The following is a 16,172-nucleotide window of genomic DNA, read 5'->3' on the forward strand; positions in this document are numbered from 1 at the left end:
CGCTGTAAAAAGTGCCAACGTGCAATTTTAATCATAAAAAGCTATTTATATGTGATTTTAACCCTTACAATTGCTATCCCGAATTTCATCATTGGGATCATAATCTTTATGAGAGGTCGTTCAGAAAATGTAGCCTATTATGTGAAATGGTTTAATGACAAACACGTTGGTATAATACATTACACACCAACTTTAGATAGGTAGTTTTAGATAAGCTACATCGGTTTGTTCAAGTAGCCTACACTTGGGTTTGTTCGTTTATACAATTTTCTTTTCAAATATAGGTGTAAGTATAAAGTTTGTTCAAATATAAACATAGTTTCCTCAAGTATGCAATGGTTTCCTCAAGGACATATTGGTTTGTTCAACTAAATATTACTTTTGATACATCGGTTATCAAGTGGTTTGTTTGAGCATATAGGCTATTGTTGTTTTTTCCCCAAGCATTTACATTGTTTTGTTCAAGTACATTGGTTTCTTAAGTACTACGGTGTCTTCAAGTATTGTTTTGATCAGTAAACATTGTATACTGTTTTTTTATTTCAAAAATTGGTTAAAAAATGTGTTTTCAAGTATAGAGTTATTGTCATGATAGGTTGTAGGAAGACACACAACGATGAAGAATCAGATCAAATGCAGCCTTATGCTGCGTTCACGTGCTATGGAAAATAGGATATTTTCCACTTGTGAACTGGATGTGTGTTGCGTTCAAGTCCTTTTGTTGTCGTAATGTGGTAAAAAGATGGAGATCCAGACCTGTTATTTAGCTAAAACTATTTTAGATTGCTTAAGTCATCTGCAACAGCAAGAAAATGATTTATCAAAACTCAAAAGGTAAATATGCCGTAGCCTATATTTTCTAGATCATGAATAGTATATATTTTTACCATTCACGACTCTCGCGGTGCTCTCCGCCATTTTGAAAAGATCAAAGGTTATCTCATCTCGGCAACTCGTCCATCAAAATATTCTACGAGTTGCCCAGTGGAAAATACCACATGAGGGGGTGCTCATGTGCATTTTCCACGTCGGCTTTTGGTATTTACCATAATTACCATAGCACATGAACGCAGCATTAGTATCCACAGGTAACTTAACACAAAAGAAGGCAAAGAAACACAATCGTAGCATCAACGAAACCAGACAATTCTCAAATGAAACACAAAGCCTTAAATACAAGTAACAAACAAAGGGAACTAATTGACTTTATGCACAGCTGCACTACTTCCTGAACATAAGCCAGCTCCCTTGTTTCCTGTCTGCCATTATTGGCCAAGCTTGATTAATTCAGGTGTGTCTGGTTATTGTTGCCGTGACTAATGAGGTCAGGCACACCTGAACTAATCAATTTGGCCAATAATGGCAGACAGGAAACAAGGGAGCTGGCTTAAGTTCAGGAAGTAGTGCAGTTGTGCATAAAGCCAATTAGGATACACCTGAACAGAATGACTAATCAAACGAGTAACCGCAGAAACTAACGACCTCCGGCAGGAAGGAAAACAGCAATGACATAAAACAAACTCAAACAGAACACAACTGTGACAGTATGCTCCCTCCTGGTGTTAAAGGAGGGAGGAGATATGTTGGAGATTTCCTTAAAGGTGCCATCTGTAAAAATTGAGGTTAAAATATCCCAAAAATGAGCAACACGCATCAAAAGATTGAGAAGAAATAAGGTTGATGATGTCATTAAAAAACTGACAAGTAATAGTGCTGCCGAGATATTAACCTGAATTAGCATGCTAAATTACTAGCCCCGGCCCGGCAGGTGTCGTAATACCAGTTTCGACCATGGGAGGCGGTATGCGGGCGGGCAACGTTACCACCAGCCAAACTGCAGTACACGAGTAAGTCGCGCTCGCGCCAGCTTGTGTGTACTTGAACCTGACGTCAGTCGTGTGGAAAATACAGCCCACTACTACATTTCAGTTCAGGGAAGAGTTAAAAAAAATGATTGGTCGATATTATGCATGAGGAATACATTTTGGTAAGTTGTAGCATACTGTATCTTTCAACAGTGTTCGTGTTCTTTTACCATTAGCTAGTAGAGTCTGTCGTGTAAAGCGCCAATACTGTATTTATTGTTTGAATTGCGTAATAAAATGAACAGAATCTGAGAGCTGACATCGGTCTCCGTGTCCTTTTCTGTGCATGACAAAACTGATGTGTGGCGTGAAAGTGTGTGAAAAGTGTTGTGAGAGTTGGCAGCTCTGAAAGACGCTAGCTTGGTCCACATCAGGGAATTGCTGTCTGTCAAATTAATTCAAACTAATGATAAAAATGTAATATGAACAAATCGAATATCATAAAACTAGAAATAATAGCCTGGGCTTTAATTTTCCCATATCGTCGAAATGCACCGACTTGTCTATGAAACGGCCCTTATAATTTAGTATTGAGATGTTGTTCATTAAGTCTCTAATCTCTGAAAATCTCCAAATGCTCCACGTGAAACTGCGGTCTTCCAACCTTTTACTATCGCGTCAATTGATTTGATTAATATGCACGAGGGAGACAGAGCAACACAGCACTCGCCCATATTGTTTGAAGACATGAGAGAGCGCGTGGCCGTGGAGGTATTTCTGGAGGTATACTGCCCCCATCTGGTATGGAACATGTTGTATGATTTGATTTTAAATCCCATTTGGCACCTTTAATGAGGGCATGGGGATGACTGATGGTGACAGAGCCGATAGTGGTGGAGCCCTAGGTGCAGACGGAGAGGCGATGGTGGTAAAGCCACCATGTTCAGTCTACTATGTGCAGAATGTTTCTTTACATTACAAATTGGTATCACCACCTACTGGCCTGGCATACAGATTTTATTTTATTTTTTTTTTATTTTCACTGTGATCATTTTGACAATGTTTTCATCTAGTACATGGTTGTCATGTAAAAGTACCCAAAGTAAAGATAAAAAAAATACAAAAAAAAAAAAAATAATAATAATGATGTGCACAGATAAATCATATTTTAATAAATACTGCAACACTCCATAAAAAATGTCAATTTTAATTTCATGGTGACTTCTAGCACTGCAATTATTAAACTGCATCATCACTTACATACTGAACAGACATTTAGCAGTTTTATATAAAAAAAAATGAAAATCTTTATTGAAAATCAAAGTGTAAATTAAACCAAAAAAAAAGAAAACTAATCTTAAAAAAAAAAAAAAAAAAAAAAACTTTATTTGCAGTTTTACCACACTTGTGTATTGTGTCCCAACAGGTAATCAAAAGTTCCACACACACACTTGTGGTCTTTTAGCACACTTGAACTAAATACAGGAAATATGTCATGTAAGTAGACGAGTGGTCAAGTGAAAAGACCACAAGTTATCTCATACTCTAAACATATGTCTTTATTGCATCTAGCTGATACCACTTGTGGTAAAGTTTGTTTTTCGACAAGCAAAAATAATAAGGCTATACGTTCCCTTTTTCAAAAAGAGCTAGTCAGTAAACCTTGTGTCATTTCCTATTGGTCAAGGTTTATAGGAAATGTTAATTCGAGTAAGGTCTGGTTGTTACCCAATAAATATATTATTACAAATAAGGTGAAGGAAATTTAATTTAAGATACTGCATACATTTTACCCAGCTAAACATTTTCTATCCAAATTTATCAAATACATGGATGTAAATTGTTCATTTTGTTTTTTGCAACCAGAAACTGTACCTCATGTACCTTTTTGGCACTGTCAACACCCAAAGGTTGTGGTGGGAAGCTTCTAAATTTATAAATAACAAATTGGGATGTAATTTTCTTTTGTTATACGAACATGTAATATTTGTTTTTTTACAATATGAAAAGAGCATGGAAAAGGAAGCATATATTATTAATCTTTTGATTATTTTAGGTAAATTTCATATTCATCTGTGTAAATTTACTAATCAGAAACCTTTTTTTTCTGTGCTATTGAAAGAATTAGAGAATTATATGGTTTCCATTAAAGACAGTACAAATAAAAAAGCTGTTAAAACCCTTTATTTGTTGAATACTTTTCAGATTTTGTGAAATGTCAAAGCCTTTTATTGTTTGTTTGGTCAATTTAGTATTGTTTTCAGTCAATTTTTGTATTGTGTATTTGTGTATCTTTACCCCTGGCATTTTTATTTATGTACCTTTTTTGTATTATTTATTTATTTATTTATTTGTTCATGTTCTGTAATTGTTGTTCATGCAATTAAAAAAAAAAAGAAAGAAAATACCACAAGTTTGGGTATTGGGACAGACCCTGAGTCTGCTCTAAACACCACATTCTTAAAAATAAAGTTACTCCTTTGATGAGAAATTGTAACATTCAACAAAAATCTGTGGCCAAGTTTAAAACACATTTTTATATTATATTATATTATATTATATTATATTATATTATATTATATTATATTATATTATATTATATTATATTATATCAAATTATATTAAAACACACAGTATCACAGAAAAATGTGAACCTGACCTATTTTAAATATTTTTACAGGAGTTACAAGAAACTGTGGCATGGTCTTGGATGGAAAGCTACGCATAGTTGTTCACAGTGAATAAAAATGCCCGGCTGTGAGTGAAAGCAAAGCACAAACGTCCTGCGTCAAAAGGGAACTCCTCCTCCTCAGCATCAAACCCCCTTACATTTCCTCGATGTCTGACATTCATACAGCCCTGACTAAACATAGGAAGTTCAGCAAGCACACTAACATTTTTTAGACCTGTTAATAAGAAACAATGAGCGAAATAAAACCAACAGTAGCGGCTTCCATTGACAAAAAGGAATCTACAGCAGAGGAAAAAGACTGGGCGGCAGCTAAAGCGCACTTTGAAAGCTTGAAATCAACAAAACCGCGACCCGTGAGTATACTGTCAAAATCAACACGGCGTTATGCTAGGATTTGGTGCCGCTAACACTGTTTTTGGATGTGTCTTTTAACAGCCCAAGCCGAAACATGCAGTTACTATTGCAGTTTCATCACGGACATTGTTTGATATGGTCGCGGAAAGGAAGATATATGAGGAAGAAGGAGTGGAGAAGTATGTTCAATATCAGCAAGAGCACGAGAGCGAGCCACTGAAGCCAGGAGTTGCTTTTCCTTTCGTTAAAGTGAGAATAAATAACACTTCAACATTATAACAGAATCCACACATTTTTTTTTTATTTGTTTAGGCTACTTAGCCACCTAACCAACTTTTACTCTTATGCTGCTATAATATTTTTTATTTTATTTAAAAAAAAAAAAAGATTTGTCACACCCCTACTGCACCTTATTTTACAGTTTCGCATGAACCTTATTGTAATATGACACTGGGTAGTAATATTAGTAACCCTGAACCCTAAACCTTCCCATGTAGGCTAGTTACCTTACATTAGCCTACTCAGTAGGGGAGAGCGGGGCACAACGTAACACTTTTTGACTTTCTCAGTTTGTGTAAATCTATTTAGGTTTTATAGTATTTATTTTTCCCACATTAATTTCCCACATGTCTAGTACAATTATGTGGTTTTGTTTTATTAATACAGTGTATACTTTTTTTCTTGATTTACCCTGAAAGAATGGAAGTTAAAAGTGTCACAAATGCCCCATAGGTGGGGTACATTGTAACATGTGAGGGGCACATTGTAACATCACCATATGACAGCTTAAAATGCTATCTGATCTAATCAAAAAAGTCTAACAAAAATATTTTCTTAGTAAAATACAATTATACACTCCTTCATATAAAATAATGGAATTAAAAATAAAGTAATTTTTGAGTTTGACAACAAACACACCGGAAAACACAGCTATTTAGCATAGTCCAAAACAAAATAATAATTAATAATTTCTGAACATTGACTCTCAGTCTTTATCTACATGTTTCTCATGTTTTCTCAATAGAATCCATAAAAGTATAGAATATAGACGCTTTCAGCAGTAACAACATAAACAAACGGTACTGCGCATGTGCATTACTCTGGCCCAAACTTAACTTCCAGCCGACAATACATAACAAGTAAATAACGTTAGTATTAGCTGGTATTTATTGCCAGTCAAATAAAAGAAATGTTACTTGGCCAAACTGAAATGTGACACTACCAGACCTGTTTAACAAAAATTGAAAACAAGAATGTTTTTCTACTGACGTGTCTGATTTACCACAGTGTTAAAAAAACTGTGGCGAATGCGGCGGGGATAAAGTGCAACCATGTACACTGGAAGTGAACCTAGAACACTTAATCTCCATTTGGAGAATATGCTTATTCATTTGAATCGGATCTTTAATGACTCGATTGCTTCTGTCCAAAAACTCATTCTGAATGATTACTTTACGGCTCGGACCCAGTCCGAGAACCTTGAGAACCTTTTGGATGCCCCATCTAAAAGCATTAAAAGTATGTCTATCAAGGTTTTGCCGGATAGGGTAAAAATTAAGTTGCTTTAATATCTGAATAGCAGAAATGTTTCAAATACTGGAAAATATTTATGTAAACTTATGTTCAGTACACATTAGTTAATTTTTTGTAAGTTAAACAGTTCTGAATGACATTTTATTGAGCTGAATCATGACTGCAACGGGGGACACAACGGGGACACAAAAAATGACAATGAACACACCCTTTTTTTTAAATTCAATGAAAAGCAACATGTGCAAACATGTTTCTTTAGTGGAACATTTCGAGCATGTGGGTGTTGTGATGATGTACAGTACATGTCATGACATAAAAGAATCACTGAATCACTGTTTATTTGAAATGAACTGATTCGCAGAAGTCCCACCATTAGAACAATCCAATTATAATCAGTGAAGCTATCCATACTGCAAGTGCACAAGTTATAATAGAAACTTTCAAATTGCAATAATAGGCCTGGTTATATGTTGTGTTTTGTTTGGCCAGCAGTCGTCAGTGAGGGGCTGCTGGTTTACACTTTCGTTTTGTATTTGTTTTATTTTATTAAAGTCTGTTAAATGTTCGCCGGTTCCCGCCTCCTTCTTCCCGGGTTTCGGCACCAGCGTAACGCGGTTCAGTTGTTATGGGATGAAGGAGGCAGGAACCGGCAACGTTCAACAGTATTTAATCGCATAAAATAAAAATAAAAAATTCTAAACAAAAGTAAAAGACAGCAGCCCCTGACCGACGATGGCTGTCACATATAATAAAACAAAACACAACTTAAGTTCAGGCCTGTCTTCTCTTGATCTGTCGTCGCTCCTCCTTTTAAGCATTCACTGCTCCATGAGAGGTACGAGACCGGTGCGCAGTGGTGGAATGTAACGAAGTACAAATACTTCGTTACTTTACTTAAGTACATTTTTCACGTATCTTTACTTTACTTAAGTACAATAAATAGTGCATACTTTTTACTTTTACTTCGTTACATTTTGCAACAATTATTCTACTTTCTACTCCACTACATTTCTACAACTTCTGTTACATTTTCGTTACATTTTCTGATCAGTTTTTCCCCTGACAAAACGTAATCTGACCGTCCGTTCGTTGCACGTTTGTCTCACCAGTGACGTTTGGTTGCCATAGATACATCAACTAAATGCGTCTCACACGCAGTGTGTTTATCATGCAACTCATACGCGAAAATTTGTTTTTACGTGCATAGGAAACACACCCTGTGTAATATACGTTTGGTTAGGATTATGGCAAGCCAAGAGGTTCAGAATTACACCATAAATGAATCGCGTCTACTGCCAAACATCGTTATTAACATATAGTAAGAATAAGCATGATATTGCCTAATTGCAAGCTTGTTTCAGAAATGGTGACATTTTTTTCCATCATTATTGAACATCATTATAGGAGTAGGCTATTAGGTTGAATGAGTTAGAATTAAATGTTTTATTAATCATTAGAAAATAGACATTAAGATAATAAATTGTTATGCAAGTACTTTTACTTTTAATACTTAAAGTACATTTAAAATAAAGTACTTTTTACTTAAGTATGGTTGTCATTGTGTTACTTCTACTTTTACTAAAGTAAATATTTATCTGGGTATTTGTACTTTTACTTAAGTACTGAGATTCAGTACTTCCTCCACCACTGCCGGTGCGTTGTTCTCCCACGGCCCTCGGCCTCGCCCTGCTCACCACAATACCCACCTAGCCAATTCTTACTTTCCAAGAAAACTGAATTTATAACCAGATTAAAGGAGCTAATATATTGAACCAATTAGGTTAGAAATGTCAAGACGGTCACCAACAGTAATGCTTACCCCTAAAATCCACTGTATTGTCTACGGCGCGGAATGTCAGCGCCACGTTTTTGATGCTTCCCTAGCTCGGCGTCAAAGTGCACTGGAAGCGTCTCAGTCAGTTCAGCAGCGGAGCATTGGTGACTTCTTCAGTCTCCACAGGGTGTTTTATTTTGAAAATCTACCGGATCCTCTATGCCGTTCTGCGTCTGACTTCCTTCCCGGTACGATGTGCTCTGTGTTTCTTAACGTGGCAAGCGGCGAAAATAGACCTGCTACCTATTCTCTGTGGAGCGGAGAGACGCTTCTGAGATGTGCTGCGTCCGTAGCTGGTGGACTTAAGAGCATTGACTATAATGGCCGCGATTAGCTCCGGCATCAGCGACGCTGACATTCCGTGCCGTAGACGGATCCAGTGGATTTTAGGGGTTAGAGTTAAAGGTAGGGTAAGCAAATTCGGAGTGGCTAGCTTTAAAAGCATTAGATCCCACCCTCCCTTCAGAGGGGTGCCAGTAAAAGCCACGCCTCCGCCAAAGCCACGCCTCCTTCAAAGCCACGCCTCTTTCAAAACACATGAACAAACACAGCCAGAGCAGATTCAACAAAGCGTCATGAGATGGCGTTAAATTACCTCATGTCTCAAAGGACATAACCAGTGTGGGAATTATACCGGAACTCACGCCTAAAAACAGCAGTGCAAGAAGCACGTAACGTCAGCACCAACAGTAGAACGACACTCAGGTAAATATTAGCATAGCAAACGAGCTAAGCCGGTTTGATATGATACGTAACTGATTTATGTGGTAAGGTTAGGATTTGACTGAACGTAACACTTACCGGTATCTTAAACCTGTTAACCATCGGTGCACAAGCGTTTTTTTTAATAGTTCAAAGTTACTATAAGATTTAATGTTTTTACCTTGACAAAATATATACATCATTAAAAAGATATGACTCACGTTTCAGTATTTGACCACTATTCTGAGAAATTTATATTGACAGACAGTTATGTCTTAATTTGCGTCAGACGTTCCCATTCATAAAAAAAAACTCCTGACCACAGCGATTCACAAAACAATGTCCCTCACGGCTTTTAGCTCAAAAGTGTGCAGATTTGGCGAAATGTTGATATATTCTCAGTTTACATCAGATTTCTATAGACAGGAATAATATTTTATTGAATTTATAGCCAAATGCGTCGATGTAATCATTATGAGCGCTGTATAGTGATGTGCGGGCGCTCTAACTGATCATTATAGTCCATATGAAACACATGAAGAAGAGCGTTTGACAATGCATGAAAACCAAACAGAGCTAACAGATCGCTGTAACATGGAGATTATGTTGTTTTTAAGACAATAAACATTTTTGCAATTATATTTGTCTTACCTGTTTTCAAGCCATGTCAGGCATTTTAATAATAATAGTTTATATGTATAATGTTATGATAATCGATAGACTTTATCATCGTTGCATTATACATAAAATATTATATTTTCTGTCTGATTTTTTTTACCTTCTAGAATGTAATGTCGTGCTTTCTCTCTCATTAAAAAATGTTTTTTATTTTTTTATTAAGAAAGTCGTAATTCATGTCTTATTCCAAATTAGGATATTATGGTATTAATCTGAATGGGAAAACCATCGAATTGTACTCAATGGCCTTTTGTGCCCTGTCATATGGCTTGGTGCCCCTAAAAAAAAAGAAAGGGTGGAGGCCAAATGGTCTTGCCCCTAAAATTACATAATTCCCACCCTGTACATAACATTGCAATAATGAACGTAAACAACTTACAAAGCTCTGACCTGTACCACCTGACTGCTGCAGATTCACTTTGGTGTTGACAGAGAAACGCATAAATCCAATTCTGAGGATGTGAACATGATGTCGCCATCTCTAAATTACGGTTACGACATGGTATGAACTGTGAACGGTTCAGGAGGAACTGTAATAGGCGGCTACTGATTGTTTGTGGCACTCGATGACTGTGTATCTACAACTCTGCATAGCATTTTGGAACACGCTGACGATGTCCAATCATTGCATTCGGACCGAATGCAACGATTGGCTGATGATTTGTTTAGTCCTGCGATTTCCAAAGAATATAAACAATTTTTAATAGTTAGACCAAATTATTGATTGCTATCAGGTTGTGAAGAGAGTTTCAATAAGAAAAACAAAATGTTTTATGAAAAAATTGCCCACTCTACCTTTAAGAAATAGTAAATGCAATGAAATAGTATAAACTGCTAGTACATACAAAAAACTAGGGGAACAAAAAACTATTGCAGGATCATGCAAATCTCCATTTATGTCACATTGCTAGTAAAGATTTTCCAGAATAACTTGTAGACAGATATTTGCTTCCTTTCTTATGAAAACAAAACATTAATTCACAGGCACTGATGACTGTAAATGAACGGCTGAGGATTCTCTATCCGGACAGTGAAGAGCTGTTTGACATTGTTCTCATGACTAATAATCACGCCCAAGTTGGGGTGCGACTCATTAACAGCATAAATCACTATGGTAGGTGTGCAATTTCTCACTGCATTCTGGTCTGAATGTTACATAAGCTTGGACAAACTGTCATAATTCTGAGCAACCCTTCAAAGTTTACAATTTTAAGTTGAACTGAAAGTTGACTTTGGAGTTTATTGGACAATTTAGTTTGTACATACAAGGAGTTTGTGTTAAGGATAGAATTAAATACAATACAATGTACAACATACAAGGGAAAATATACAGTCAATAATACATGGTGGATTGCAATCAAATTCTATTAGAAGATAAAGTAGTCTGTTGCTGAATGATAATGTGAAGATTCCCCTCTTTCAGATCTAACGATAGAGCGATTCTGCATGACCGGAGGTCAGAGCCCAATTGACTACCTCAAGGCCTACATGACTAACCTTTACCTCTCAAAAGACTCCTCAAAAGTTCACGAGGCCATTGAGGAAGGTACATACAGTACATTTAAAGTAATGAGTGTTCCTCTTACTTTAGTAGCCAGTGTTTGTTGCTTTGCATTAAATTGGCTGTTGTAACATTTTGTTTATTGTAACAGGTATAGCGGCAGCCATCATGTTTAAGCCTGATATGGAGACTCAGCGGTCTGAGACTCAGCTCCGTGTGGCCTTTGATGGGGACGCCGTGCTCTTCTCAGATGAGTCCGAGATCATAGTGAAACAGCATGGCCTGGACACATTCTTTGAGCATGAGAAATTAAACGAGAACAAACCGCTTGCACAGGTATGTCAGGTATTTCGACTAAATGTGGATCATGTGATATTCTTCTTCTATGCATGGAATCTTATGTATACACTGTGTATCAGACATTGCAACCTTGAGGATTAACGGTGAATTGCACTTAGAGTCATCATAGATTAAATGAGGGGGAAGGTAAAAAATGACAATTACCACATGATTTACTCACCATTAAGCCATCCTATTTGTAAATGAAATTCTTCTTTTAGACAAATAGAATCGGAGTTATGTTAAAAAATGTCATTCCAAGCTTTATTACGTCAAGGTTTATAAGCGCATCCATCCATGATTAACGTGCTCCACACGGCTCTGGGGGGTTAATAAAGTCATTCATAAGTAAGTTTGTGCAAAATATACATACAAATTAAATATACATATTTAAAACTTTATCGACTAAAATAACTAGCTTCCGGCAGATGGCCTACGCAAGTAAACTTACGCCAAAAGAGGAACACTTGATGACGTATGTATGACGTAGGATGTAGCAGTAGCGTAAGATTTGACTCCTCTCGCGGTTCTAACAAACAGGGTTGGGCAACAAACTCAAGCACCTCTGACATTTGTCTTTAAAAATTCTCATTTTAGACTTCTAATTTGTGACTTGTGTTTGTTTTGCTCGATCCTCTGCGCTTCATCATTACGTTGTGTGTCAAGAGTCACTCTTCGATCGATTCGTACGGCCGTCTGCCGGAAGCTTGTTACTTTAGTCGATACATTTTTGAATATGGATATTTTTCTTACACAAACGCATCATTTTACTTCAGAAAGCCTTTATAGACCATTTCACAAGATGTAAACAACACTGGTCCAGAAGCACTTCCTGTTTCAGTTTGTAACTGTTTTCTTTATTTCACATGTAAAGAAAACATCTTAAAGATGTTTGTTTAACTTTTTGATTCAGTTTTAAATGTTCTGTTGGTTGTATTTTATCCCAGCTTTTATGTAGTGTTAAAAAACTGAAACAGGAAGTGCTTCTGGACCAGTGTTGTTTACATCTTGTGAAATGGTCTATAGAGAGCCTAAGTCCCGCCCCTCCGCTTCTGGCTCATGGGACCTTATTTCGGAAAAAATATGAATGGTAGTCAATGGAGAGAGACAACTTATCTTTTTATTCTGTCTGAATTGTGCCCTCAATTACACATATGATGTTTGTCAATTTAAAAGATAATTCTGAAAGTCAAAAACATCGCAGTTTGTATAAAACAGAAGAGTAACATTTAATTCTATGTGAAAATCGCTCAATGAACTACATCTCCCGGGAAGCGAAACGAGATCCGCTGCTCGTGTGTGTGCAGTCTGGTACAAAACACTCAGGTAGGACGGCGTAACGTTACGATTACAACGTAAGACTATAGAAACAATGACAGACAGCCTCAGTAAAGTTAGCTTCATTCATTGAGGGAAAATGTGCGCCTTTGGGGTTTGTAGTCTTTGTAATTACGTATTTTCACAGTCTTATACCTCAACGGTTTCATATCAAACTGCCACTTTCTTTACTTTAAAATCTATCTTTTAAATTGACAAACATCATATGTGTAATTCAGGGCACAATTCAAACGAGATCAAAATATTTGTTATCTCTCGCCATTGACTACCATTCAATATTTTTCCGAAATAAGGTCCCATGGTGTCGACCGGAAGGGGAGGGACTTAGGCTCTCTATTAGCCCCCTAGAGCCATGTGGAGTTCATTTATGATGGATAGATTCAAAATTCAAAACGACTTTTGAAACAAAAACGGCCATTCACTGTCATTATAAAGCTTGAAAGAGCCAGGACATTTTTTTAATATAACTCCTATTGTATTCGTTTGAGCAAAGAATGTCACACACCTAAGAACGCTTGAGGGTGAGTAACTCGTTTAATTTAAATTTAAGGATGAACTTTACCTTTAATGCTGCGTTCACACCGAACGCGAATAGCGCGTCAAATTCGCACCTGACGCGTCTAGTTTGATGCTTGACCACTTTGTGTTAATTCACGTGTCAAGAGCGAAATTGACGCGCGTAAAAACAAAAGTTTGAAGCGAAATCCGTTTGCGGCCATTTTTTTATGTCGACCGAGCATTCATGGAGAGAGTCACCGCTCTGTATCTATTCTGGAGAGCAGAACAGCAGCGTGGGGATCATCGTCGCCGTATATTTAGGCGCCCACAACACAGGAACAATGGAGACTATCGAGGGGATGGTGTTCCTGATTCTCGGTATGTGGTTGTTTTTAACTGCTAGACGGAAAAATTTGTTTAAAATGAGGCTGATGGCAGCAAAACAAAATACTGCTAAAAAAGTGTATTGTGTCTCGTGTCGCAAATCCAATGACGCTAGTAGTGACGCTGGTAGTGACGATTCTGTCTGACCAATCAGTGATCTGCAGTGTTTCACGTCACATTTTAGTACCGGTACGGTACGCTTGGAACCTCAACAGACCAGGTACCATTTAAAGCGACCTGAAGCGAACCGTACTGTACCGTACCATGCAGTGGAAAAGCACCACAAGTGAGCCGTACCGAACCGAACCGTACCGTACTATGCAGTGGAAAAGCGCCATTTGTGTCCACCGGATCCTTCGACGGTAAACCGTTGGGCGAGTTTCACCATTTGCTCGCTCCAGGAGCTGCGCTGGATGACGGCGCTGTCAGCGGTACTTCCGCCTGTCACGCGCCCAGTTTGATGACCTGTTGTCCCGCATCGGAGCGAGGATCACCCTCGCCCTCATCCACCTAATCTTGATGATAAATAGAGCCAGCCTTCAAAAGTTATTAACCTGTCCTGTGATTTTTTTTTTCTCTCTTTCATGTCCAGACACAAACTTATGCACATGTTGATTGTCTTTATATCATAATACTATTTCATATAATCTAGATATGGAATGAATAACATGCAATACAAAATGAACATGTCTCGTATATAGAAATACAGTTTAAGTGATAAAATATTTGCTTTGTTGTGCATAATCCCACCATGCATTTAGTCATATTACAAAATAATTTATTGAAGTATCGAGATACTTGACCTGAGCAGCAGGCTCTGAATTGACGTCAAAGTTCAGATTTTTCAACTCGGGCGGCAGACACGAATTCGCGTCAAACACGTGAATGCACAAATAGCACTAACTAAATCATTCGGGCGTAATTAATTAATTCGAACTTGACACGCGAACGAGGGGTATTCGCGTCTTCCTCACCGCGCTCTACGCCTCATTTGTGCCGCAGGAATTTTTACGCGCGTAACGCGTCTTTGCATTGACTTAACATTGAAATCATTCGTGCCTGACGCGCTATTCGCGTCCGGTGTGAACGCACAATAAGACTATTATTGTGGACTGTTGCAATTGCTCCAGTATTGGCAGCTGCCAATAATATATGATCAGGTTCTCTCTAATCCCATTGGCTGACACGTTGCTGTATTTTGTGTTCAGGGTCCTCTTAAGTGCTTTCTGGAGGCTCTAGGGAAGCTCCAGAAGAAATTCTATGCCAAGAACGAGCGTTTGAACTGCCCTATCCGTACCTTCTTGGTGACGGCCAGAAGTGCAGCGAGCTCTGGGGCCCGTGTGCTGAAGACTCTCAGAAGCTGGGGCCTGGAGATCGACGAGGCCTTGTTTCTCGCTGGAGCCCCCAAAGGGCCCCTGCTGCAGAAGATTCGCCCTCACATATTCTTTGATGATCAGATGTTCCACATTGAAGGGGCCAAGGAGATGGGCACTATTTCTGCCCACGTGCCATATGGGATAGGGCAGAAATATAACAAAGGGAAACTGATTGAACCAGAAAAGCAGCAGAAATAAAAGATGATACTCGGATGTTACAGGTCAGCCTTAGTCACTAAGGGAGTTTATCATATAGTATATATTGCGTAGATGAAAATATCTACCCCTGTTTTATGAAATGTAAGTAAACATATTAGAGGAACTGCTGTGTTTTTGTAAACATTGTAGAAATATGTTTTATAGACTTATATATTATTTTTGCAAAACTTTTTATTAGCAATAATGCTGGACAAGTATTTTTTTGTTTTTTTGGACAAGGAAAGGCCTTATGTTTGATACTATCTATCTATCTATCTATCTATCCATCCATCCATCCATCTATCTGTTTGACACTGTTTATCTATCTATCTATCTATCTATCTATCTATCTATCTATCTATCTATCTATCTATCTATCTATCTATCTATCTATCTATCTATCTATCTATCCATCCATCCATCCATCCATCCATCCATCCATCCATCCATCCATCCATCCATCCATCCATCCATCCATCCATCCATCCATCCATCGATCCATCCATCCATCTATCTCCATTCATCATCTATCACAGGATCTATCATCTAGCAATATATATTTTGTAAATCTTTATTTGGATATTTTTATATTTACCTATATGCTATATTTATATGGAATGTTTGATCATATTTGGGATATTTGTTTTTACTTTGATTTACTTTATATATGAATAAAGAGCTAATAGAAAACTAAACAAATTAACACTTCACAGACTGTATTTAGTCTTATCATAACAGATATTGACTGTCTGTTCTGAATGCACTGCTCTTATTTTTGAGGAGGATCTACAAAGTTCACATTAGATTTCATTAAAGTGTAACATTCATTATCATCATTATTAGTTTTCTTTGCAATTCAGGCTGATCATCTGCCCATTATGGTCGCAATCATTTACTGTTGCGATATGTTCTCATCAATGTTACCGGGGTTAATTTGCTT

General features: G+C 37.4%; 1 protein-coding gene across 1 annotated transcript; it reads left to right on the forward strand.

Annotated features, from left to right (window-relative positions):
- Positions 1-4,614: 4,614 nt before the first annotated feature.
- nt5c1bb (5'-nucleotidase, cytosolic IB b) lies at positions 4,615-15,376 on the forward strand. Its single transcript, XM_039693468.2, has 6 exons — positions 4,615-4,850; positions 4,933-5,100; positions 10,583-10,712; positions 11,022-11,144; positions 11,251-11,435; positions 14,867-15,376. Exons 1-6 carry the CDS (start codon positions 4,728-4,730, stop codon positions 15,230-15,232), a joined length of 1,095 nt encoding a protein of 364 aa, XP_039549402.2. The 5' UTR covers positions 4,615-4,727; the 3' UTR covers positions 15,233-15,376.
- The last annotated feature ends 796 nt before the right edge of the window (positions 15,377-16,172 follow it).

Source organism: Pimephales promelas, chromosome 13 (assembly GCF_988280905.1).
Source record: "Pimephales promelas chromosome 13, fPimPro1.hap1.1, whole genome shotgun sequence".
In the NCBI taxonomy this organism is placed as follows: Eukaryota; Metazoa; Chordata; class Actinopteri; order Cypriniformes; family Leuciscidae; genus Pimephales; species Pimephales promelas.

What these genes read in the sequence shown, in the direction of transcription:
- nt5c1bb (XM_039693468.2), top strand. Translation starts at nt 4,728, where the DNA reads ATGAGCGAAATAAAACCAACAGTAGCGGCTTCCATTGACAAAAAGGAA. An exon ending in TTGCTTTTCCTTTCGTTAAA is followed by an intron (nt 5,101 to 10,582) that starts GTGAGAATAAAT and finishes ATTAATTCACAG; the next exon opens with GCACTGATGACTGTAAATGA. An exon ending in TAACAGCATAAATCACTATG is followed by an intron (nt 10,713 to 11,021) that starts GTAGGTGTGCAA and finishes CCCCTCTTTCAG; the next exon opens with ATCTAACGATAGAGCGATTC.